Raw genomic sequence first — 25,739 nt, 5'->3', positions numbered from 1 at the left:
AGATCGTCACCCTCTGGAGTTTAAGTTGCGAAGGCCTTTCCGCATTTTGTCTTTTGATCTTGCTTAGGATGGCTGTTTACCGTGTAGAAGTTTGTTTATTGCTACATCGGTATTACTAGTATCTTGTCGTTGCTGTGTGTTAAGTTTCAGATTGTCAGATACGTTCTTCAGGGCTCGTTCAACCTGCAGTTGACCCTCAACGACAGGTTTGAGCTGTGCGGGTCCGCTTCTGCACTGTCCTCCCCGTCATGAGCTCTGTGGTGCTGCTTCTCTCTAGTTTATTTCATTGTAAGGATGCAGTGTATCACCCATGCAGAAGGTGTGTGATGCCCATGCAGCAAGCCCTCTGGCCGCCTGTAGGCTGTCAGTAGAGGTGCTGGGGAGCCAGAGATTATTCGTGGGGTCTTCACCGTGCAGGCAGCTAGTACCCCAGCCCCCGTGCCGTTCTAGGGTCACGTGTGTTAAGTTTTTGGTTTTTGCCTTTTCCCTAGCCTGACATCTATCCAGGCAACTGCTGGGCATTCAGGGGCTCCCAGGGGTACCTCGTGGTGAGGCTGTCCATGGAGATCCACCCGACCACCTTCACTCTTGAGCACATACCAAAGACGCTGTCGCCCACGGGCAACATCACCAGCGCCCCCAAGGACTTCGCGGTCTATGTGAGTGAGCCTCGTCCCGGCTGTCCCCTCCCTTCAGTTCCAGAACCTCCCTCAGATGAGCCCAGAAAAGGCTGTCGACACAAGTCTGTGTCACCAGCCCCTGTCCCCCCATCAGTGCTCTGAGCCGGTTACATGCGGAGGGAGACGGTCCAGTCTATCTCAGGGAGGCCAGCGGGCGTGGACTGTGCTCGCTGCCCCCCCCCCCCCCCCCCGCTCTGTGGGAGTGCTGCCCTCGGGACCAGTCCCTCCGACCCGGAGAGTTCTGTGTCTAGAGAACGTTTGCCCATTCGGCCATAAGGCAGGCGTGACAACTATACGCTGCTGAACTTACAGAAAACTCCCAAACACGAAAGTTGGAGAAAGAGCCCCCAGAATCCCAGCACCCAGAGAACTCATTGTTCATATCCTGGCGTTTTCTGCTCTGTCCACTTTTTTCCCTGTAAAAGATACAGCCGAGACGGCACAGTTTGTGTTTTGTGATGGCGATAAACGCTTCGTACGCATCTTTAAATACGTGAAACACCGTCACGTAGCGAGGCGCTTGCGTACCTTTCCACTTCTCCCGCTGTCGCTGCAGCTTCTGTGTTGGGGGCCGGCGGCCGTACCCGCGGTCTCCCTACCCCCCCCCCCCCACCCCGTAGACTGGACGCTCACAGTGGCACCACCGTGTACCTCATGGCGGGGGGCGGAAGGGGGGCGTGAGCGTGCCCTGGCCAGTGCTTCACCTCACTGAGCCCTCTGGTCCTAACCTCCACTAGCCTGGCCGGTAAAAACGGCCTACTTGGTCTACGTTTCTGTGTTTCACACGCATGTTTCCTCTTTTGTAGGTTCATTTTGTTTTTATTCATTTATCTTCCGGGAGTCTTAGTTTCCTTAAGCACATCTGAGCTTTTTCCACATAGAAACGCCTGTCACGTGTCCCTCTTACAGACACGCTTCCCAGTGTGCGTCCTGATGCTGCACGTAGCCACCTCTGCTCGTCCTCTGTCACTGCTTCCACGCTTCGCACGGAAGTCCCTTCCCGCTCTGACCCACTCTGACAGTCGCCTGTACTTCCCACTGGCTGCTTCCTTGATGCGCCAAAATACAAACCAAAGTCACCCCTTAGCCACGTTAAGCGTGCGGTTTGCCGGATTCGGCGCGTTCACGAGGCTGTGCCGCTGCCGCGCCATCCTCATGGAACTTCGTCTTCCCAAACCGAGCCTCCGTCCCTGTTCCACACTAGCTCCTGGCGCCCCGTCTGCCCTCGTGCGAGTCGGCCTCCTGCGGCTTCACAGCCTGCTGAGCCGCCGTCCTTTTCCCGGGCTCATCCGATGCCCTGGGGCTCCGCTGTGGCGTGTGGAGCGCCGCGGGCCGGGCGGTCACAGAGGGGCGCCTGCGGTCAGTCCCTCCTCTCTTGCTAGCTTGCCGGTTCCAGCTGTGCTTTTCCCTGTCCACGTCCGAGAGGAACAATACCTCCCTCGGGGGCCTGTCGTGAGCTGTGTGGTTGTGGAATGCCCAGCATTTACCAGGTCTTCTGGAGAAGGCCTTATTCCTGCTTTAATCTTCCCAGATTGTGTAGAAGGAGAGCAGTCTTCGTTAACGCAGTGTCGTTTTTCCATTTGTTAACGACTGTGTGGCTTTGGTCTCAGGGACTAGAAAACGAACACCAGGAGGAAGGACGGCTCCTGGGACGGTTTACATATGATCAAGACGGGGAGTCCCTCCAGATGTTCCACGCGCCGGTAAGCACTTGCGCGGCTCGGCCTGGCCCGTAGCTTCCCGAGGCCTGACGTGCACTCCGCCTGCTCTCGGCTCAGCAGGACCCCCCGCTGGCCTCAGCAAAGCTGCCCGGTGGGGTCCGTGGGCATCAGCCTGAGCGAGTGACCCTGAGCCTCCTGACTTTTCCCAGAGGAGCCTTCTTAGCGTATATCTGGTTCCACGTGCATGTGTCCCGTTGCCGGAAGCCGAAAGTAAATCTGGGGCCCACTAGGAGTCCGTTTCTACCTGAGCTACGTGTCCTAGGATACGTGACTCAGTTCATACTGAGAACTTAATCCTCCAGCTTGACCGCTTACTCTCAAATATCATGGTCGGGAAAGTGATCAGGCTTGGGGTGTTCATGTGGATAATCGTGATTTCCTCCCCACCTTGTGATTCCAGAAAAGACCCGAGAGAGCTTTCCAAATAGTGGAACTTCGGATTTTCTCTAACTGGGGCCATCCGGAATACACGTGTCTTTATCGGTTCAGAGTCCACGGAGAACCCATCAAGTAAAGATCCTGCTGTCAGTTCTTGTACATCTTGTATATACTGGGACAGCCTGACACACTGGAACCCTTTGTGAACCAGGGCACATGGAGTAACAGGATACTGTCACCCCTAAATAAACGCCACCGACTGCCACTGGGAGTGGACGCCCTGCTTGCTCTTCTGTCCACAGAAAACACTGCATGTCGAATGCGTAGTTTCACCGAGGTCTGCCAGCAACAGCCGATCTCTGTGGAGATTCCTTTGAATGTGTGGGTCACAAAGACACATGTGTTGTTTTGGGGATTTGTTTTTGAACATGAAGCTCTTGATACTTGTATTTTCTTGACATCAGGAACAAAGCAAATTAAAAGGTCGAAGTGTTTGAAGCTTTGATATTTAGCCTTTCACTGGCCCTTCTCAAGGACTTTCGGGGGCAGATCGATTTCATGTGTTCGATCCAGCACACGTTTCTTTCAGGGAAAAACCGCGTCACCAAGTTTCGGTTGTGAACTCCTTTTTTCCAGGGTAGGATTTTTCCCTTTGTCCCGCACCAGGTGGGGAAATTCCTGCAATATGTATTTCTGCTTAGTCTGTTTTACTGTGGGCTGAGGGGGGGGTCTCACATGAAAGGGGGCGGTCTGGATCTAAATGGACACATCAGTCGAGCTCTCAGGTCTCAAGGAGGCTCATCCCCCCGGGGGCTGTCCCCGAGTCTGCGCAGTGTCCGAGGGAGCCGGGACACCCAGGCTTGTGGGTGTCGTCTGCGTCTGGTTTGAATTTTGCTGCAGAGTTGAACACTAACCTGCTCCCTGTCTTTCCGAGTCTAAAATTTTTCCTCCACTGACGGTTATCCAAGGGGATTGTTCAGGGTAGCAAATTCTTGAAACCATTACATTTTGTGGTTATACTTTTTCTCACAGTGGCACTTTCTTCCGCCTCTAGCTGGGATTTGCCTCTTACTATGGCTGTCGGCCGTTCTCAATTCCTTGAGACTCATTGTTTATAGTTAATATTTAATATTTAGACTATTTTACTGAGCAGACTTTATAAATGAGATATCTGCAAGGCACTTAAAGTGTTACAGATGTTTTAAAAATTATTTAAGTTTTATTGGTTAAGACCGTTCTTTTGGTGTTCTCATAAATACTGTATTTTCAGAAAAAGAAAATGATGGTGCTGACTGGTTTTCTGAAGAGTTTTATGTATATTGCACAACAGTCCTCAGATACATAAAAACTACACAAAGTAGCATTTTTTTCACTCTTAGAATTGGGACTAACTAATGCCTATGCAGTTAAGTCAGATAAAATGTATACAGATGTTTCATATATTACGGGATAAATCTATAAATCAAAATTTCCTATATAAAACTAAATTTGGGAGTTGGGTGGAAGTATTTTGAATATTTATTTTTAAAGATGCAAGATAGGACTTTGTGCGCGGTATTTTTGTAAATGCTTTTCAAAACACTTGTCTTTGGTAGTGCTGCTTTTGCTGCCACCAAATTGATAAGATGCTATTGAAATGTTTAAATAAAGAGTTTAAATTTTTAAAAGTGCATGTGATGTTTCAAATGCATAATAAATGGTGTCTTTTCTCAGTTTGCTCTGTTCCTGCCCGTGGGGTGTGGGGCGACGACGCTTGCGAGTTCTAGAGACGGCCCCTTGGGAAACGAGGTGAACTGCAGAGAGGGTTGCCGGACAAGGAGAAAATCGGGAAAAAGAGGAGGTGGATCTCCTCCAAGGGACATCTGCGTCATCAGGGCACCTGCTGCCAAAGATGGGTTTGGGACGGGAGTTCATTTGTAAGTCTGACCCGGGATTGGTTCATTCAGTCAACACCTCCTGAATGCCTACTGCGTGCGTGAGGCCCTGGGCTGAGGATCCCTAGTGAGCCAGGACAGAGCGCCTCCTCGGCAAGAGCTGAAGCAGCGGGAGGAAGCAGCACAGCACCTCGGTGGCGGTGGCGGGGCGTGAGGCCTCCGCCCAGAAGGGACCCTGGAGGCCAGGACCCCCAGGGGAAGGCTGCACCTGCGTCTCCCTGTCGGTTTTCGGGTTCCCACTCTGTTTTTGCCCTTCTGGAGACACTGTGCCCACTAGCAAAAATAGGTGTATACTTCGCTGTTGTTTACAGGAGACAAATGACCGCGTACTCCACTTAACAGCGCTGTGCCTCCCTTTTTTCCATTGTGAAAAATACCTGGAGATCTGTCACAAAGGAACTTTAAAGAAAATGGCAATACCATTGGGGATTTAATGGTTCCTATCTACCGACCTTTGTTTGCATCATCTATACGAACAATAGGTTACAAACAAGGACTCTGTAATCAACATCCTCGGGGTCTGATGTTGGCTGACACTGAAATCCAACTGGACTGCAGTTGTGCTCCCCCCCCCCCCCAGTCCCTGTCCCCATCCCCGTCCCCAGAACCCATCCACTGTCCCTATCCCCATCCCCTGTCCCATCCTTTTCCCTGTCCCCAGAACCCATCCGCTGTCCCCAGAACCCATCCACTGTCCCCAGCCTCCATCTGTGTCCTCATCTGCTCCCATCCTTGTCCCTGTCCCCATAACCCATCCTCTGTCCCCAGCCTCCATCTGTGTCCCCATCTCTGTCACCATCACCCATCCTCTGTCCCCATCCCCTGTCCCATTCTTGTCCCTGTTCCCAGAACCCATCCACTGTCCTCATCCCATCTCCATCCCCTGTCCCAGTCCCCATCCCCTGTCCCATCCTTGTCCCTGTCCCCATAACCCATCCTCTGTCCCCAGCCTCTATCCGTGTCCCCATCCCTGTCCCCAAAACCCACCCTCTCCCCATCCCCGTCCACAGCCGCCGTATGTGTCCTCGTCCCCTGGCCCCATCCCTGTCCTGTCCTTGTCCCCATCTCCCACCAGACTTGCAGCTCTGTGTTAACAGGTGCTTCTGCGTCCAAGCGAGCCGGCGACTCGAGCGATGACGTGTCATCTCGACTTCGACCTCTCTTTGGTCCCAAACCCGGGCCAAATCAGGACCCTCACCTCCCCTGTACCCGCGCCCGAAAGCGTGAAAACACAGCTTTTATTTAGGAATCTTTGAGTCCCAACGATGGTGGAAATGCCGCTTGTTTCACCTCAGGCCACCCTCCCCAGCCCCGCGCCGCTCAGCCTCAGTTTCTCCCCCGCAGCGCCCCAGAACCCAGTCGTCACGTGCCGCCGCCATTGTGGCGTCAGCCAGCGAGCCGCGGTCACGTGCGCGCCGCCTCCACCCCGCCCAGCGGCCACGCGGCCGCCCTCCGCAGGCTCCGCGACCCCGCCCCGAGGTCACGTGGCCGTCCGCCGCTGGCTCCAGGGCCCCGCCCCGCAATCACGTGGTCGCCCGCCGGCGCGCCCGCCTCCAGCTGCGCGCGGCTCCTCGCGGGCCACCGTAGAGGGCGTCGGACGGCCGCCGGGACGGAAGCCGAGAGGCGCTGCCGACCGCGCCTGCGACAGCGTCAGCCCTTCGCGGAGCGCCGGCCCGATGGCGGCGGCGGCGATGGCCGAGCAGGAGAGTGCCCGGAACGGCGCCCGGAATCGCGGCGGTGTCCAGCGCGTGGAGGGCAAGTTGCGCGCCAGCGTCGAGAAGGGTGACTACTACGAGGCGCACCAGATGTACCGGACCCTGTTCTTCAGGTAGCCGCTGCGCCGCGGCCGCCGCCTTCCAGGGCTTTCCGCCGAGCCTGGCGCCCCGCCCCCGGCCGCCTTCCATTGGCCGCGCCTCGCCGCCCCGCGCCCCCATTGGCCCGCGCCGCTGCCTGTCGCCGCGGCGGTCGGAGCAGGCGGGCGGCCGGGAGGCGGAGGACTGAGGACGCCGAGCCCGGCCTCCCCCGTGCCCCGGCCCAGCTCCCCGCCAGCCGGGCCTCCCCCAGTCCCGGCCCGGCCGCCCCATGCCTGGCCCGACGCATCCACTCTCCGGGCCCCTGGCCGGCCTCGCCCAGCCACGGCCACCCCGGGACCGAGCCTCGGGGTCTGCGTCCCCCGGCGGTCCGGTCGTCCGGGTTAAGCGTGTTTCTGCCCCGGGGCCCCTGCGCCGCGCGCTGGGCCAGCCGTGCCCGCGAGCCCGGCGCTGCGCCTGCACCTGCGCGGCCGGCAGCCCCGGCGCCGCGGTGAGTGTCCGAGGCGCTGAGCTGCGGGGCGCGGGGGCGCTCTGGGCTCGCGACGCCTGCAAGCTGGCCCGCTGCGGGTTGCGGGCGATAAAATGTGCTTTTCCGGTGCGGCCCTGGAGCGTTGGCGAGTGTCGCGTGGCCTGCGTTAATTTTCTTTCGGTAGTTGCGCTGTAACACGTCCGCTGCTGTGATTTCTGGGTGGTTCTTGGCACATTCCGGTAAGTTCTGCCGCTTCTCTACGGTTCAGGCCAGAACGCAATGGGCCGTTCGTTGCGAGTCGGATAGGCCTTAAAGACCATTTTATAGGTGGTTAAAGCTGTTTTGTGGCCTGCTTTTTCTTTCCGAACTGCCACAGAGTCGGGCCTGTTCACCATTTCGGCCTAGGTTTTTTAATTTTCTTTAAATAACCAGTTGGATCAAGGTCTTGGGGACTCAGAGGTGCTCTGAGTGCGGCTCGTCATGTCCCAGACGACGGTGGGCTGTGTTGGCTTAGAGGACCAGGTAGGAGTGAGTTGGTTGTGGTTCAGGGAATCAGCCAAAGACTTGAGTAGGCTAGGCATTGAAGTTTGCAACATGAAGCCTTCCGCCTGGCCGCTTGGCAATCAGATATCCATGTGGCCTGGAGATCTGCCCCGGTGCTCGCTGTTCTCCGGGATTTGTATGTAAATATTTGCCCCAGTGATTAATCAGCGAAACTGGATCTTCCCGAAAACGAACAGTGTTTCTTGTTTTGAGACACTTCTGCCCGTGTGGGGAAAGGAGGTGTTGATAGCTATAAAGAGGCAAGTGTCTCTGCACAGGGTGTGTGTCTGGAGTGGCCGGGGGTGGTGACGGAAAGCATGCTCTCTGCCAGCACAGCCTTGACCTACTTCGAATTCCACCTCTGCTCTGTGACCAGTGACCCACGACATCTTGCTGAACCTGTCTCAGCCTCGGCTTGGTCGTGGGGCAGTGGGGTGTACCTTCACCTCTTGGTAGTTGGGAAAAGTAAATGATCTGCCGTTGGCCTCCCTGGGGACGAAGTCGGTGGTGGCATTTGTGGCGTCCACAAGGTCTGAGTGAAACAGCCGGGAGCTGTCCTTGTCTCCCAGGGTACCGTCCGTGCGGACCTGTTTAGAACCCTCCTCGTGGGTGCGTGGCTCTAGGAGAAGTCAGGTTCACTGAGTTACATTAGGTTTTTGGTCTTTGTGTAAGTAGATACACGTTTGTGTAAGAGTTTACGTAGAACACGCACTCTGATGAGTTTTGGCATATGCTCGCACGAAACCGTCAGCAGTCAGGATACTAAGAGTTTCCGTCACTGCCTAAGTTTTCTCATCTGTACCCCTCGCCCCCAGGCAACCCCTGATCTCTGCATCACGGTCACGGTAGATGGATTCGCATTTTCTAGAATGTGACGTGAGTGGAATCATATCCTCTTTTTGTCTTTTTCGGGTCCACGCAGCATGATCATTCAGGATTTACCCCCGTGCGTAGCGTCAATTCATTTCTGTGGCCAAGTGGTGTTCTGTGCTGCGGATGGACCACAGCTTGGCGCCCGTTCACCTGTCAGAGACTCCCACAAATGACACTTGCAATTGCCGCACTCCAGGGCAGCTGAAAGAGAAGGGAGCCCGGAATCGGGCAGGCGGGTGGGTCGGGCTTACTTGGTGCGCGTCCCTCAGGCGTGGACCGTGGCAGAGGTCCAGTCGATCAGCTGGACGCTCTGCCCCCTTTCCGCCCCCCCCCCCCCCCGGGGTGCCAGCAGGCGGCCACTTAGTGTCTTCAGAGCTCCTCAGGGACTAGGAGGCAGTCTCTTTTCCAGGCCTGTCGGGTTATGGGTACTCAGTAGTTCTCTAGCCCCCCGCTTCTGGCTTCCCTTGGCCCAGTGCCTCCACTGTCACCTCCCGGGGGGGCCCCTCTGCATCCAGCCTGCGTCCCTCTGATTTCACCAAAACCCGTCTTCCTTCCCAGGGGCCTTCTGACATCTGTGTCACTGTTTTGCCTCCCAAATCAAATGAAAATTTTTAAAAGAAGAACTTAAAACACGTGTTCTCTGCAACCTCCAAGCAAACAAGGAACTTTTCCTAAAGGAGGGGGCCGTGCCAGGGGGTTCCAGGGGGTTCCGGTCGTGTTCTCGGGGTGACCCTGCGGTGATGCTGAGCCCTCCTGAGCTCCACAGCATGGGGTGCTGTTAGCTGACACCTGACATGCCTCTCTCTGACCCCACAATTTCTATTGGTAGTATTAACGTTTTTGTTACGTTCTGCTTGCTTCTTTTAATAAAAAGCAGAATCAACGGACAAGGCACAAGGCTGGGTGGGGCGCCCCACCCCCTGCCCCAATCACGTGCTGGCCAGGTGCGGGTTCCATTGGTGCGTACACATGTGTGCTGACGTCAGGGCCACGTGGATGGTGGATGGTGCCCGCCTGCTCTCAACTCCCCCCCCCCCCCCCCCCCCCCCCGCACCAACGCCTTGGGCCCCGGCACTAAATCCCTTCCCATCCCCTGAATTCCAGACAGAAGCACGTGCATTTCTCACGATCGCCTTTCACTGTTTCCGTTTTTTCCAGCTTTGGTTGATCTGCAACACGCGAGCTCCCCGAGCCGGGCGTGTGCGCCGTGGAACGCTTGCGTTGCTCCGCTCCCCTTGGAGCCCCCAGCCCTGGAGCTGCGGGTGCTCAAAAGCAGGCCCCGTTGTCCCAGGGACTTCTGTCATCTGGTGCTCTGAGAGGTTATCTCAGACGGGAGAGGTGCCTGCGGTTCCGCGTGTCCCTGCCTGTGGCAGCGTGGGGCTGCGCGCCTCTGGAACTCGCCTTCCCGGGACCACCCGTGGCAGTGTGGGCCCCCGGCAGGACCGGGCTGCGACGAGCTGGGCGTGTGGGGGGGGCGCAGCCCGCAGGCTGGCGGTGGTTTTCTGGCCGGGCTGCGGGTTCCCCCCACCGGTGCCGCCCCCGCCCGGCAGATGGGTCTTCTGTGTGCTGATCGCGGCGGGGCCGTGTTGTCCTGGGGGGTTCCGGTCGTGGAACCTTGGTGAAGCAAAGACCGTTTCTGTGGTTAGTTGAATAGCCAGGCGCTCACGTCCCCCCTGGCCTGCCGGTCGGGGCGAGCTACAGACGGGCTCCCAGGCCTCCGTGTTTGCTGTTTGCCTGTCTTGGGAGCACCTTGCGCTGCTCGCTTGGTATCTTTCTTCGATTTGTTTTGGTTCTGTTTCTTTTCTGATAATCACGGAGATAGACGCACGGCCAGCGAGTCGAGCGTCGGGTCGCGCGCTTAGCTCTGCGCCGGGCTGCGGGGAGCTGCTTCCTGCCGTTGGCTCTCTCTCAGGCTCAGCTCGGCTTCGCTAAATGTCGCCTGTCGCAGACAGACCGCCATCCTGTTGTTTGTGTTTAGTTGCCTGCCAGGCTCCGGCTTCTCGGTGTGTCTATCTCTCTGCAGTTAAGGAAACTGAGAAATGTGTCCAAAATGGGAAAGTGAGGCAGGACAGGGTGGGGTGGAGGGGGTGGGGACCACAGAGAGAGTCAACGTCCCCCAGTGAGCTCCTGCTGTCCCGACCCCCGAGCGGGGCCCTGACCTTTGGTTCTCCGATGGACACCAGTATGTCGCTCTGTCCTTCACGCGGGTCCCACCACCAAAGCAGGGCCTGTGTGCTCGGGGTGGACGTCATCCAGCCTTTCTCTGGGTCCTTCTGCTGCGACCTTTGAGCTGCGCCGGGCCCCCCACCCGTGCTGCTGTCAGATGGGGGGTGTGGGTCTGCCAGTCCCCCGAGGCCTGCCTCGCTGACGGCAGGGACTCTCTGCCACGGTGGGTGGGGGCCGGGGTGCCATGACCGCCCGGTGAGGTGGCAGGCCTCAGGCGACGACACAGCTCGACTCTGTTCTTGGTCGGTCACGCACGCAGGCGCACACGCGTGTTTCCGGGATCGTTTGCCGTATAAAGTTCCTGTGTTTACTCACACGTCGTATCTTTTGCATTTTCTCTCTAAACCGTAGCCGTTGGGCTGGGCGAGCGTGATTCCGAGAGTGTGTCAGACTGCGGAGGACATCTGCGGGGGAGCACGGGGCATAACTGGACCTAACTGGGGCTCCGCCCTCCTCTCTGTCTTACAGGTACATGTCACAGAGCAAGCACACGGAGGCGCGGGAGCTCATGTGCTCGGGGGCACTCCTGTTCTTCAGCCACGGCCAAGTACGCGGCGGGCCTGCCTTTCCCCCTCTGCTTGGGGCCTGCGGGTTGGAAAAGGAGCGTCCAGGGAGAGGTGTGGCGGACGACCGTGGACCGTCCCTGTCGCTGGCCACCGCCAGGCGGGTGTGCTTGTGTCCGGGGTGCCGTGTGAGGGTGCCGGGTGCCGCGCCGGCCAGGGTCTCCGTCCTCCAGGCGCCCCGCCCGGGGGGCCCCGTGCATCTCCCCGCCACGCGTTTCTGGCTGGACACCGGAGCAGCCGTCCAGCTCTGCCGGGGCTTCTAAAGACCAGCCAGGGTTCTGCTTCTGTGATTCCTACTCACTTCTGTGTTTTGTAGCAAAACAGCGCTGCGGACTTGTCCATGTTGGTCTTAGAGTCGCTGGAGAAGGCAGAAGTCGAGGTGGCCGCTGACCTGTTGGGTGAGGCTTTCTGACTGTGCACGAGGTACCTGTGCACGTGGAGTAGTGACGCCCCATCGCGCACGCGCGCGCCCTCTCTGGTGGACGCTGGCACCTCGCCTGCCAGCCTGCCCGCACGCTGAGTGTGCATCGGGGCGGGTCCCCTGGGGGCCAGCTCCCCCTCTGCTCCAGGACACAGGCCGAGCCTCCAGGCTGCTGACTTTGCGGCCGAGAGGTCAGCGGGGGGACACACCAGAACGCCATTTCTCAGCTCCGGGGTGGATAGTTCTTGTTTCGGTGAACCCTGACTGTGGCTTGCGGGGCGCTGAACGGCAGTGCTTCTCTGGATAAGGGTCTGTGTTTGTGTCGTTTTAGAAAATCTGGCTAAACTGTTCAGTCTGATGGACCCGAATTCCCCAGAGCGAGTGGCTTTTGTGTCTCGAGCCCTGAAGTGGTCCAGTGGAGGATCAGGGAAGCTGGGCCACCCCCGTCTCCACCAGCTGCTGGCCCTCACCCTGTGGAAAGGTAGGCCCGGTGCGGGGAAAGCTCTCGGCGGGAGGGTGCAGGCCGTCCCCAAACAGCCGCCCGTTTCTGCCTTGGTGGCTCTTACTGGTGTCAGCTGTTGTCAGCAGTCGCAGTCCTGGGCCGCGGGGAGCCAGGAGGGGAGGATTTGCTCTCCGCTGGTCTGGCCCTTCCTGTCCGCCCCCCGCCACCCCCAGTTTCCTCTCTGGGACATCTTCCCCAGGCGGGCTCTGTGATGGCACGGCGTGCTGCGTCGTCTTCAAGTTTAAATCTCCGCTCCTGATTAAGCACTTGGCTGATGAGGGGGCCGGGGGGGATGCCAGGCAGTTTCTGGGTGTGGTTCGCACCCTCAGCTCTGAGTCTGGTGCTCAAGGGCCGGGAAAGACCCTCGGTTTGGTGACCTGGACAGCATTTGTTCAGGAGGGTTTGAACACCTGTGTCCTGTTGAGTGAGTGCTGCGGGCAGCTCGTTCACACCGCGTCAGCCTTCCCGGGGGTCGTCACCGGGCGTCCGCTGGGCAGGGGGGAGGTGCCTTGGTGGGGGCACAGAGTCACCTTCCTTCACTTGCAGGCGGCCTTCCGCCGGGTCGCGTCTGTGTTAGCGGCTCCTCCTGGAAGCAGCCTGGGTCCAGAGGCGGCTCTGGGGTCAGATAGGCCTGCCTGCTCCCCACGCCGGCGGGCCCAACGCGTCCCTGCTTTGCCTCTCGTCCGGCGGCACGCGTGTGGTGGCCGCCCCCCACGAACCCAGCCCTCGCCCACACGGGGATGCCGGCTGTGTGAGCACACAGACTCCTCCCCTCTTCTCTCGGGGTGGCACCGCTCACTGGTCCGCGTGTCCCCACCCGCTGTGACCCACGAGTGGGGCTCCTCAGACCCCTCAGCTCCTGGCGTGCCAGCCCTGCCCGCACCCCAGAGGGCTGCTGGGAGGATAACGGTCAGATGTGCATGGGTTCAAAGGCCAGACAGTCAGGACGCTCTCCTTAGAGGGCAGCTGAATCCCCTCCCCACTTTGACCCAGAGCCGGAGGGGGGCCCAAGCAGGAGCAGCTGGGCGCTGGGGCTGAGGCGGTTTGGGCCCCTCCTCTGCTGGCATGCACTCCCTGGGGGCGCCTTGCTTCCCCTCCCTGGGGCCGCCCTGGCCTTCCAGCCTCGCATGGGCCCCATGCATTTTCTGTCTGTCGTCTGTCCCCACCAGAACGCCCTCCCACCCACCCGATGCTGGAGTGTGTCGCTCATTGTGGGTGCCCGGAAGCCCCTCAGGGAGAGACCGTCGGTGTTCGCCGGCCCGGTGGGGTGGGGGGTCCCTGAGGCCCCTGCCCCTTACTCCCGCCCCATCTTGCAGGGGCTGGCCTGGGGTGTGCACGTGCAGGTGGACGGCCTGCTCTGCAATCAGGGGCGGCTACAGCAAACCTGTGTTCCTAGCAAGCATTTATTTGGCGCCCCTTTTGCCCAGTCTATTTGGGGGGTCCATGGGGAGATGCCAGGCAGAAAACAGATGTGATCCTGCGTCCGTGGCTCCGAGAGACCCTCAGAGGTGGGGGCGCCTGGGCGGCTCAGTCACTTGAGGGCCTGACTCTTGGTTTCAGCTCAGGTCATGATCCCACGGTACGTGGGATCGAGCCTCACGTCAGACTCAGTGCTGGCATTGGGGAGCCTGCTTGGGGTTCTTTCTCTCTCCTTCTCCGCCCCTCCCCTACGCATGTGCTCACTCGCTGTCTCTTTTTTTTTTTTAATTTTTTTTTTTTTTCCCAAAGTTTATTTATTTTTGGGACAGAGAAAGACAGAGCATGAACGGGGAAGGGGCAGAGAGAAAGGGAGACACAGAATCGGAAACAGGCTCCAGGCTCTGAGCCATCAGCCCAGAGCCCGACGCGGGGCTCGAACTCACGGACCGCGAGATCGTGACCTGGCTGAAGTCGGACGCCTAACCGACTGCGCCACCCAGGCGCCCCTCGCTGTCTCTTAAGTAAATAAACATTAAAAAAAAAAAAGAGTCCTTCAGGGGCCTCAGGGGTTGAGAGCCAGCTTTAAAGCATTCATATTTAGGAACATGATTTTAAAATTCAGGATATAGGCAGTTATGCGTAGTGCCTGAGGCACAGATCCCACGTCCTGTCCTGCCCCGGCGTCCGTGGCTTGTGTCCAGAGCCTGTGTTTAGGGATGTCTGTACGGCTGTGGCCCCTGGGGACAGGCCTGCGGCCGCGGTGATTGACCCTCCACAGCTTGCCTCCACTGTCAGTTCTGCTGTGTTGTGGCGGTCTGCTGATTGAGGCACACCTCGTTCTGGTACGCTTCACAGATCCCGCATTGCCCACACATCGGTCTGCGGTGACCCTGTGTTGAGCAAGTTTATTGGCGCCATTTTTCCAACAGCGCCTGCTTGCTTGCTGTCTCTGTGTCACATGTTGCTAATTCTCACGATACTTCGAGATTTTTATTCTTTTTATTATTATTTTTTTTTAAAGTTAACTTTTTTTAGTTTTGAGAGAGAGCACGAGCTGGGCAGAGGGGCAGAGGGAGACAGAGAATCCCAAGCAGGCTCCACGCTCAGCCCGATCCCACAACCTGAGCCGAAATAAAGAGTTGGACGCTCGACTAATTGAGCCATCCAGATGCCCCAAGGTTTTTTGTCATAATGTGTCACTGTGATCTGTGACCGTGATCTTTGACGTTACCATCGTGATTGTTTTGGGGACCAGGAACCGCGTTCACGTAAGGGCAAACACAATCCATAACCGTGTGTGTGCTGACCGCTTTCCCGACCGGCCGCTCCCCCGTCTCCCTCCTCGTCCTCGGGCCTCCCTGTTTCCTGAGACACAACAGCACTGAAACTGGGCCACGTAATGACCCTACAGAGGCCCCTGGGGTCCCAGCGAAAGGAAGAGTCTCACGTCTCTGACGTCAGATCACGAGCTACGGACGAGTAAGCTCGGTGAGGAAGGCGGAAACCGGGCCCCTCGCCCCGGACGCTTAGCCGGGTGGTCGGCGCAAAGGACACGCTCCGGAAGGAAATTAGCATGGGAAAGAATCAGCCTCCCCGTTTTAGCGGTCGGGACAGAAGAGCGAACCAGCCACGGCATCCCCATTAGCTACAGCCTAACCCAGAGCCGCGCGCTGACTGCCTCAGTTCCACGAAGGAAGGCCGAGGCGGGGAGGAAGCTGCGGGAGGAGAGTCTGAAGCCAGCAGAGGCCGCGTCCAAGACGGAAGAGTGCACGGCGGTGTAGACGCGGCTGCAGGGGGTCCGGAAGATCCAGCTGCGACCGTTAACCAAGGGGCCCGCACGCCACACGGGTCGAGGACGTGCGTCGTTAGAGAGACGTCGGCACCTGGCTTCCCAGCCTCAAGGGACCGGCCGACCCTCCCGTCCGGGGCTGACGCAGCAGCCGGTGACCGCAAGCCGGGACCAGTGCCCAGCGACCCGTCCCGAGTCCGAGGGCCCTGAGCGAGCACGCGGAGTGGGCGCTGCCTGTCCTCTGCCGACGGGACGCCGCCGCCGGGATGGCAGCGCGTCTGTGTGCGACGCCCCTGGTCACCCGAGAGCTCGGACGGACACGGGCAGTGAGACGAGCGTGGTGTTCATGGCCTGACTCGGCATCCGTCCTGCCGCCCGTGGATGGAGGAGTCGTTTCGGTCCTCAAGACTTCTTTAACAGGCGCACTTCGTAAGGCTGTAGCTGCCACGGATGGTGCTTCCTCTGGTGGGAAGAGTCCGCCGAAAACCCGCCGGAAAGCAGTCACCCTTCTCGATGCCAGAAAACCTGCCGGAAAGCAGTCACCGTTCTCGATGCCACTAAGAATGTACGTGATTCGCAGGAAGAGGCCAAAATGTCAGTTGTGACAGGAGTTTGGCAGAAGGCGATGCCAGCCCTCAGGGACGACCTCGAGGGGTTCGGGACACGGGCGAGGAAGTCCGTGCAGATGTGGGGGAACAGGAAGAGAACCAGAACCAGAGGTGGAGCCTGCGGGTGGGGCTGGACGGCTTCCGTCTCACGCTTCACCAGACGAGGACCCGCTCCTTCCGGGTGAGCAAGTGAGGAGGTTTCTGGAGCTGGAACCCACTCCTGGTGAAGGCGCCGCGCGGACGGTCGAAATGACCACAAAGGGTTGAGAGCAGCGCGTAAACGGAGTCACTAAAGCCGCAGCACGTGTGAGCGGCTGGACCCCAGGCGTGAAGGAAGGTCTCCTGTGGGTACGATGCTGTCGAACAGCATCGCACGCTACGGAGGGGCCTTTCAGGAAAGAGTCAGCACAACAGACTTGATCATCTCATTTCAGAACTTGCCAGAACCACCCCAGCCTCCGGCAACCTCCACCCTGACGGTCAGCAGCCGGCGGCCTCCAGGAAAACCTTCCACCGGCAGAAAGGTTACAGCCCGCTGCAGGCTTGGGTGATGGTTAACGTTTGTTATTTAAGTTCTATTTCTTGTTTTCACATAGCACTAGGGCACGCTTAGCAGACTGTGAACACAGCTTTCTGTGCCCTGGGAAACCAAAAACTTGGTTTTGTTGCGGTGATCTGGAACCGACCCCCAGTATCCCCAAGGTGCTCTTGTACAGGGTCCAGTATGGTTCTTGGAGCCAGTCTGGTTCTGGGACAGAACATCCGGGCATGGTTTTGCCCAATTTTTCTGTTCCTGTGGATGCTCTAAAACCAGAAGGTTATTTTTGGATGGTCTGAGGGAGAGAAGAGAGCGCAAGTACACAAAGAAATGGGGGCTCGGACCATTCTGAGCTCCGGAAGGTGGTGTGCGGGGCGCTGGGGGCTGGGGCCAATGGCAGGAAGCAGTCCTGGCCAGCCAGGGGCCACTATTCCCGGTAGAAGGTGGCAGGCGGCTGGGGCATGGCGCCTTAGCCCTGAAAAGGTGTGGGAGCCGGGGGGCCTTGTGAGCGAGACGGGGTCGTGATCCGGTCCACTCTGGGAAATGGGCCAGGGTGTGGGGAGGTGCTTGGTCTAGGCCGGGGCTGTGCCTCAGCACGGCGGATGCTCTGGACCCCTGTGCTCTGTAGGATGCCGAGCCCCGCCCCCCTGGCCATGGCAGCCAGGGGTGCCCAGGCGTTGCCAGCATCCGGCAAGAGGGAAGGGTGTCGAATCGCTAGTGTTGTGAGGGCCAGCAGGCAGGGAGACAGGTTTCCGAGCAATGAGTGTGGGGAGCAGGGGTACAGCGGGAGTCATTTACTGGCGTTGGGAAGGCTGGGATTTTTGTTATTTTTTTAACAAACGTACCAGTAGAGCTCATCCCACGAGCAGCGTACAATAGGAGTGCTTCAGGAACAGGTTAGTTGGAGCACACTTCTCCCGGAAGGTCCTTCCAGCCCCCTTTTGTGCTGTTAGCACTAGAGCTTCCTGCCCTGGTGAGAGGTGTGGCCCCAGGGAACAGGCTCAGAAGGTCGAGGCCAGAGTGCCCCCAACTCACCTGTTGGGGTGCAGGTTCCAGTTTGGGGCCTGAGGTTCCACGTGTCTGTCCGGCTCCTAGGTGACTCCACGTTGAGCGGGACAGTGTGGCCCTTCTTGGGAAACAGTGGGGCTGAGCCGTGTCCTCGCCACTCGCAGGACGGGTCCATCCTGACTGGGACATCAGTCCTGGTGGGGACATCCAGTCCTTCGTCCAGCAGGGCTTCTTGAGGGGGACGGACCGCAAACACGGAGAGGGAAGTAGTGAATGTGGAATGTGCGTCGGAAGGTGGACAGAGGGTGGGTGGCCGTCAGGACGGCAGGGGCCTTCGTGTGGCCTGGGGGACAGGCGGGCCCGACCTGGTCCTGGCACCACTCTGACCTTCGCTGCATTTGCGTGCCGGGGTTTGCGGGGCCTGCGTCTCAGTTGTCAGAAGCATGAGTCCGGGGGTCTCGCGTCGGCCCGCTCTCGTGAGCCAGCTAATGCGGATGCCAGTGTGGGGACTTCAGCCCGAAGCCTGCCCTCCCACCATGGGCATTTGAGGCGGTGAATGGGACGCCTCGGGGGTGGGTGTAGAGCGCACTCAGGTGTGTGGGGGGTGGGGATGGTGTGCAGGGCACAGGCAGGTGTGCGGGGGCCGGGGGGGTGCGGGGCGGGTGTGCCGAGTGCAGGGGGTGCCCAGGGTGGGTGTGTGGGGCACAGGCAGGTGTGCGGGGGCCGGGGGGGGCGGGGCGGGGCAGGTGTGCAGAGTGCAGGGGGTGCCCAGGGCAGGTATGCAGGGCACAGGCAGGTGTGCGGGGGCCGGGGGGGGCGGGGTGGTGTGCAGAGTGCAGGGGGTGCCCAGGGCGGGTGTGCAGGGCACAGGCAGGTGTGCAGGGGCAGGGGGGGCGGGGCGGGTGTGCGGAGCGCTCGGGCTCACGGTGTCCGCTTCCCTCCCGCAGAGCAGAACTACTGCGAGTCCCGGTACCACTTCCTGCACTCGGCGGACGGCGAGGGCTGTGCGCACATGCTGGTGGAGTACTCCACGTCCAGGGGCTTCCGCAGCGAGGTGGATATGTTCGTGGCCCAGGCCGTGCTACAGTAGGTACCCGCCTTGGCTCGGCCTCCTGTCACCTGGCCGAGACGCCACCCAGGGTCGCCACCCTGCGACCCTGCCGCAGACCTGTCGGGGAGGCTGTGTGTTGTCGCCCCGGTCCCCCGGACCGTTTGTGGGATTTGAGTCGGGCGGCCGCGGAAGGGAGTGTTCTGACCGGCGTCCTGCCGTTCCTCCCCGTGTTCCGTTCTCTAGATTTTCTGGGTGGCAGGCCGCTGTCATTCGGGGGGTGTGCGTATTTAATAAGATGTCCGAGGTGTCCCGGGTCGAGGAGCGAGTGTGGGTCCCGGACGTCTCGTGTGAGGTTCCCCCGCTCCCGTCGGTCTGCCTCCCTGCCCCCTCGCCAGTGGTTTTCCGGGACCGTCGAGCACGCACAGCTTGGGAGGGAGGCAGGGTGGGCCCGCGCTCCCGCCTCGGAAACCCCCGGAATCAGTGGCCGGGTGTTGGAATAGGACACATTCTGTGCATGTGAACGGGAGGGGGGTCACAGCACGCTCGCTGGACCTGACAGCACCTCGGAGCTCCCCGCCCTGCCGCACGGCGGCCTGATACGTGTCTGTGCCTCTAAATGGAGAGTTTCGGGGACTCCGGAGCCCCCGAGCCCAGCTGTGTGGTGCACGGCGCCTGTGTGTGGATCCCGAGACCACCCGGTCACCTCGCTGGCACCTTGACGAGGAGGGACAAGCGGCCACGGGAAGGCTGTGGAGATGGTCCCACGGGGCGGGAGTCAGAGCCTGTCCCACTGCCCCGCACACTCCCCAGGGCCCTGGACTGACTTGCTGGGCGCGCACGGTCTGGAGTTCGAGAACCCGCCACAGACATGGTCACCCTCGCGAGCTTCACGTCCTCGCCTGGAAATTGCGAATGCGGAGGGGTGCCGTGCATGGCGGGGGCCCCCGTGTGCTGTTTGGGGACGGCCTTCTGCTGTGACCCCAGAAGCATCCCAGGTCTGGTGCTCACGTGAGCGTCTGTGCGAGTCCCTTGTTTCTGCCTTGGTACCCTGCTTTACTAGGGCGTCCCTTCCAGGTTTCTCTGTTTAAAGAACAAAAGCAGCGCGTCAGTGGTGTTCACAACATACACGCAGAAACACCCGTCCATCGAGAACGGCCCTCCGTTTGTGCAGCCTCTGCTGAATTTCATCTGGTTTCTGCTGCTGGCCGTAGATGGGTGAGTTGTGTGTGCGTGGAGGGGTCGTGTGTGTGTGGGGGGGGGGGGAGGGGGTACAGAGCGCACAGAGGGATGCGCACACGTGTGGAGGGGCGCGTGCGTGTGCCCTGCACGTTGGACTCTCCTGGACATCCGTGCTGCCATCCGTGTCGCTTCAGGGGCAAACTGACCGTGTTCACGGTGCTGTGCGAGCAGTACCAGCCGTCCCTCCGGCGGGACCCCATGTACAATGAGGTGAGGGGCGCGTGGGGCCGGGCGACAGCTGGAGGAGGAGAGGGTACGGGGAGCCTCGGGGACCGGGCGGGTGGGAGGTCGTGTCGCCCGCGTGTCTGCACCCCGCTGACCCCGTGCCTCTGTCTCTTGCAGTACCTGGACCGGATAGGACAGCTGTTCTTTGGGGTGCCGCCCAAGCAGACGTCTTCGTACGGGGGCTTGCTGGGTGAGTGGGGGGGCGGGCGGGGGCGCAGGGAGGGAGCGAGGCGGGCGCAGGTGCGGTCCTCTCCCGGGCTCCGTGTCTGCTCGGCCCTGAGGTCCTTCTCCCAGTAGACTCCCACACAGCTGTGCGGGCCCTGTCATCCCAGGGCCCCGTCGGTGGGTGTTTTCTTTCATCTTTCGCTTTTGTGGTAAGACGCATGTATCGTGAAATTTGCTATTTTAACCACTTCTAACTGAACGGCTCAGGGGACTGAGCACATTCACGCTGCTGTGCAGCCATCTGCATCATCCGTTTCCAGAATGTTCCATCTCCCCACGTTGAGATTCTGTCTGTTATACACGGACCTCCACCCGCTCCCCCAGACACGGTCCCACCACCTACCCTGTGTCCGTGAGTGTGACGACCCCAGGACTGCGTGTGAGTGGGTCCCAGTGCGTGTCCTTCCGTGTCCATGAGCGTGACGACCCCGGGGCCTCGTGGGAGTGGGTCCCAGTGCGTGTCCTCCCGTGTCTGTGAGTCTGACGACCCCGGGGCCTCGTGGGAGTGGGTCCCGGTGCACGTCCTCCCGTGTCCGTGAGTCTGACGACCCCGGGGCCTCGTGGGAGTGGGTCCCGGTGCGCGTCCTCCCGTGTCTGCCTTGTGTCACTCACCATGGTGTCTGCAGGGTCTGCCCATGTTGGAGCAGGTGCCAGAACTTCCTTCCCTTTTAAGGCCAAATAGTGTTTCGTGGGTGGATGGCGCGTGTTGTGTTACTTTCATCTGTGATGCACACGGGTTGCTTCCGCCTGTTCGCTGTGTGAATTTGCTGCTGTGAATATGGGGTGCACCTGTCTGCTGGGGTCCCTGCGCCCAGTGCTTTGGGTAGTACACTCCAAACTGGACTCACCAGGTCACATTGAAGTTCTGTGTTCAAGTTTGGAGTCGCTACCCGACTGTGCCTGACAGACGTGTCCACCAGCTGTGCGCGAGGGGTCTGGTTTTCGCACGTCCTCGCCCACGTTTGCCGTTTTCTGTGTTTTACTGGCAGCCGTCCTACAGGGTGTGAGGTGGGAGCTCGCTGTGGCTGGGTCGCATCTCCCTAATGACGAGGGTCGTGCAGCATGTTTTCTCGTGCTTATTGGCTATTTGTACACCTGTATATCTGGTCAAGTCACGTGCTTATTTTTGAATCAAGTTGACGAATTCTCTACACTTGTCAGATGTAAGATTCAGAAATATTTTTTCCCGTTTTGTGGATTGTTTAAGACTGTATTTATCGCAATAAATGTTTTTAACGTTTATTTATTTTTGAGGAAGAAAGCATGAGCAGAGGAGGGGCAGAGAGACAGGGAGACACAGAATCCAAAGCAGGCTCCAGAGTCTGAGCTGTTAGCACAGAGCCCGACGTGGGGCTCGAACTCATGAGTCGTGAGATCATGACCTGAGCTGAAGTTGGACGCTTGACCGACTGAGCCACCCAGGTGCCGCCAGACTTTATTTTTCTAAAGTAGCTTAAGTTTCACAGACGTAAAGAGGAAGGCCCCGAGATTTTCCATGTACCTCCCTGCCCCTCACAGCCCTTTCTGGTACTTGCATCCCGCGACAGAGGGGGGACTTGTTGAAATTGTACCTGCACGGACGCATCACTCTCATCTGAAGTTCATGGTTTACATTCAGGGTCACTTTTAATGCCATACATTTATAGGTTTAGACACACACACCTACCATTAGTCATTCAGAGTGGTTTCTGCCCTAAAAATCCTCTGTGCTCTGCCTGTTCGCCCCTCCCAACACCCAGCAGCCTTTTCACTCTGGGTAGCATCCTCTGACGCAGAACTTAAAATTTTCACCAAGTCCGTTTGTTTCTCCTCTGTTCCCTGGGCCTTGTGTGTCCCAGCCACAGTCTTCGGCAGGTCCGGTGCTGGGAAGCGTTCACTCTGTGTCTTCTGCGAGTTTTACTGTTCTGGGGCTTACATTTAGGTCCTTGATCCACGTTGAGCTATTTTTTGTGTGCACACGAGGTCGGGGTCCAGTGTCCCGTTTGTTGAAGAGACTGATCTTCCCATGAGTGGTCTTGTCACGCTGGCCAGATCTGTTTGACCCCCATGTGCTCGGGCCTGTTTCTGGCTCTCTGTTCTGTTCCATGGGTCTTTGCTTGCGTGCGTGCGTGTGTGTGTGTGTCTTTGCCCACACCACACCGCTTTGAGCTCACGCAATCAGGAAACGTGAGCTCTCTGGTTTTGTTCTTGTTCAGGGTAGTTTTGGCTGTTTGAGTCTCTTGCAATTCTGTATGAATTTTAGAGTGGGTTCTTCTTTTCTTGCAAAAACGTCGTTGAGATTTTGACAAGGACTGCGTTGATCCTGTAGATGGCATTGGAGGGTATTGGCATTTACACGGTATCACGTTTTCCAACCCGTGGACACAGAAAGCATTTCCATTTATTTGTGACTTCAGTGACTTTCAGTGTTTTATCATTTTCATTCATGAGTCGTTCAACCTTTCAGTTAAAGCCAGTGCCTCAGTGTTTTATTCTTGTGGATGCTGCTGTGAATGGAATTGTTCTTGATATTTTTTCCGGTTATTTATTATTGGCGTAGAGAAATTCAACGGATCTCCACGTGCTTTGTATCCCACTCCTTTGCTGAATTCACTTGCTCCGACGGCTGTTTCGTGCAGCCCTTGGGGTTTTCTGTGTGGCAGGACCACGTCCTGCTCAAACACGGTGTTGCTGCTTCCTTTGCGCCGTGGGTGCCTTTTCCTTCTCTCTCTCCCTGCTTGCTCTGGCTGGAATTTCCAGTTCGGTGTGGAATGGAGGCGGCGAGGGCCTCCTCGCGTGTCTGCTCCTCGAGGAGGAGCTCTCAGGGTCTCGCCCCTGCGCATGACGTCCCCCGTGGGCTCTCCAGAGACGGCGGGGACCGTGTGGAGGTGGCTCCTCCCGTTCCCGGTTGGTTGAGTGCCGTGATGACCGCGTGGGGCCGGCCAGGGGCCGATCCCCCGTCCGCGGAGGTGGACGATCGCGTGGGTCTTCCCCCCTCTGCCCAGGGGCCGCGCCCCCCGGCCGGCCTGTTGTGGGGAGCCCTCCTCGCGGTGCAGGCGCGAGGCGCCTCGGGGCGCGTCGTCCGTGGGTGCGCTGTCGCGGTCTGTTTGCCGGCGCTCTGCTCGGGCGTTTGCATCAGCGCTCACGAGGGGTGGCGGCCCCCGATCTCCCCCCCGGCGCCTTGGGCTTTGGTATGGGGGCTACGCCGGCCGCCTGGAAGGAGTTGGGACGCGCTCCCTCTTCCTCAGCGTTTCTGGAGAAGTCTGAGAAGGACCGGTGTGGGGTGTCCTTGAAGCGTTCGGCGGGACTCGCCAGTGAGGCCGTCGGGACCAGGACTTTGCTCTGTTCGGGGGGCGGGGGTGGTTCCCGAGGGGGGCTCCTGACTCGTTTACCGGCCCGTGCACACCGTGCATTTCTTCACGGGTTCGTCTTGGCCGCTGTTAGATGCCAGGTTTCTGACCTGGCGTCTCGAGGCCAGGCCTCTGCCCCTCGTCTGCCTAGCCTGGCGGCCCCAGGCCTCAACACCACGTGCCGTCGCCTTCACTGGGGTCCCATGTCAACTTCGACCTCCACCGGGGCAGGGACCATTGTAGCCCTTCATCTGAGAGTGGCTTTTACGAGCCTCGACGTGCTACTACTTTTGAGCGGGTAGGTGTTACCTCGTGGAGTTCGTATTCGCCAGCACGCACCGAAATCCACCTTGCTGTTCAGACTTCTTCCCTTCCTCAGCTTCCTTCTGGAAGTAACTGCAAAAACACACAGATGGCTGTTGTGTGCCCTTGCAACGTATCCTCCACACTGACTGCGCCTGGTTCTTGATGGAGCTGAGGCTGCCCCAGGTGCCAGGCTCAGCCGCGGGCTCGTCCCGCAAAGCTCCGTGACCCTGCCCCCGTCCTGCTGTCCAAATCCACGTGGCACCCTGCCTCGTCGGTCCCTCGGGCTCGGGCTGGGTGGACGTTTGCCATTTTGATGCACGTGGGCCAAACCGTGAAAAGGTCTTCCTGAGACTGTGTGGAAAGGCATCTCCTGGGGAACACGGTTTGACTTTCTAGTTGTAAACTGTGTGTCTGGCGTCCGGATTTGTGCCGGGGAAGGCGGGGGGTGGAGACCCACCTTCCTTCCTGTGCCAGCTGCGTGTAGGTGCACTGTGGTTTCACCCGGGCCTGGGGGCTGCGTGTTTGCATCTGTCGGGCCTGACGTCCAGCCTCCCTCCTCGCCACGCGCGTCCTCATACTTCGTGCTCGCTCGTTTCCCACCAGAACTTCAGAGTCGGCCCTTCCAGCGCCCAGAGTGCTGCTGGTGTGTTCGCTGGACCCGGGTTAGCGGCAGATCGGGGACGATTCTGCACCTTCGTGGCAGTCTGTCCCGAGAACGTCGTTCCCGTGTGCGTGTGTTCTTACTTTCTCGGTGGCTTGGCTTCAAGGACTTTGTAAACTGCTGACCCTGTGGTGACACAGTAGTGGTTCCGTGGGTGAGATCAGAGTGAGGCAAAGTGTCCGTGGTGACTGCGCCAGTGGGCGACAGCCATTAACGTCTCCGCGTGTGGCCCTGGGGTCTCTGACGCATCCCGACCCGTTTCTGGATACCTTTAAGTCAGCACGTGTGTAATTTACGGCCTCGTGTCGGTGGATGGTGACGTCCCTGTGACCGCGGGTTACTGACAACTCCGAGGGCTCCGTGCACAGGCATCCGCGTTCCCAGGGACGCGTGGTGGGGCCCCCGCGCCTCCCGTCCGGGCCCCGGGACACGGTGCCGTGGAAGCTGGGGTTCCCCGAGCAGGGGTGCCGGCAACGCGGGGCCGCTGTGCCTCACGGCGCCTGCGTTTGCTTCCAGGGAACCTTCTGAGCAGCCTCATGGGCGCCTCGGAGCAGGAGGGCGAGGACAGTCAGGACGACAGCAGCCCCATCGAGCTCGACTGACCCCGCCCGGCGGCCCGCACGAAGCCGCCCCGAGCCCGGGCCCCCATGCCCGGGGGCTCCCGGTCCGCGGCTGCCGTGGCCACGTTGGCGTCTGTGCGCCCGCCCCGGGCTGCGCCTCCGCCGCGGCTGTGCTGGCTGGGCCGCACTGCACCTCCAGACTGACCACAATAAAGCACGGGCCTTGCCGCGCTCCCACCCTCTCCCTGTCCTCTGTGTCTGGTTTGCTTCGGGAGGCCGCCTGGCGTCCGACGGAGGCCCGTCCCCGTCACGGGTGGCGTGGGGGGTGGCCGCTGCCCAGCCAGCACCACCTGGACGTCCTGCGGTGGCCCGGCCACCGGTGTCCCGGAGAGCATCGGGGCGGCTGCTCTGTGCCAAATCCTGAGGCCACGGCCGCTCGGGACGGGCCTCGCGAGGGGATCGGGAGTCCTTTCCACGTCTCAAAAGGCGGTATTTATTTTCATTGGGTGGTTGATTCCTCTGACCTGACGTTTTAGGGTTTAACCGAACAGCCAGTCTGGGAGTGAGCGGATCTGCCCTTTCTCGCTGATGCCAGACCCGGTGTTCCCAGGGCGATTACAAGAGGGGAGACACTTTATTTTTTCACAATTTAAAATAAGA

The 25,739-nt window shown here is 59.4% G+C and overlaps 2 protein-coding genes and 1 long non-coding RNA gene across 22 annotated transcripts in view; all 3 read left to right on the top strand.

The window, feature by feature from the left end:
• Nucleotides 1-4,449, top strand: part of SUN1 (Sad1 and UNC84 domain containing 1) — a 52,981-nt gene extending 48,532 nt beyond the window's left edge. For all 20 annotated transcript variants that reach the window (XM_027042423.2, XM_053213794.1, XM_027042432.2 and 17 more), the window contains 3 exons: nucleotides 492-659; nucleotides 2,291-2,383; nucleotides 2,802-4,449. In XM_027042423.2, coding sequence (XP_026898224.1) covers nucleotides 492-659; nucleotides 2,291-2,383; nucleotides 2,802-2,915 — 375 coding nt within the window. In that variant the 3' untranslated portion in view covers nucleotides 2,916-4,449. The remainder of the gene's footprint in view (nucleotides 1-491; nucleotides 660-2,290; nucleotides 2,384-2,801) is intronic.
• Nucleotides 4,450-6,298: 1,849 nt separating this feature from the next.
• GET4 (guided entry of tail-anchored proteins factor 4) lies at nucleotides 6,299-25,321 on the top strand. Its single transcript, XM_027042435.2, has 9 exons — nucleotides 6,299-6,541; nucleotides 11,104-11,182; nucleotides 11,515-11,596; nucleotides 11,951-12,100; nucleotides 18,431-18,569; nucleotides 19,609-19,749; nucleotides 19,908-19,983; nucleotides 20,116-20,188; nucleotides 25,036-25,321. The coding sequence occupies exons 1-9, from the start codon at nucleotides 6,390-6,392 to the stop codon at nucleotides 25,119-25,121; spliced, it is 978 nt and encodes a 325-aa protein (XP_026898236.2). The 5' UTR covers nucleotides 6,299-6,389; the 3' UTR covers nucleotides 25,122-25,321.
• LOC128313603 (uncharacterized) lies at nucleotides 13,840-18,125 on the top strand. The gene is made up of 2 exons (XR_008294529.1): nucleotides 13,840-16,490; nucleotides 17,571-18,125. It is a non-coding gene; the product is annotated as an uncharacterized LOC128313603 (long non-coding RNA).
• Nucleotides 25,322-25,739: the final 418 nt, after the last annotated feature.

Source organism: Acinonyx jubatus, chromosome E3, assembly GCF_027475565.1.
Source record: "Acinonyx jubatus isolate Ajub_Pintada_27869175 chromosome E3, VMU_Ajub_asm_v1.0, whole genome shotgun sequence".
NCBI lineage: Eukaryota > Metazoa > Chordata > Mammalia > Carnivora > Felidae > Acinonyx > Acinonyx jubatus.
This window is presented reverse-complemented; position numbering and strand designations above follow the sequence as displayed.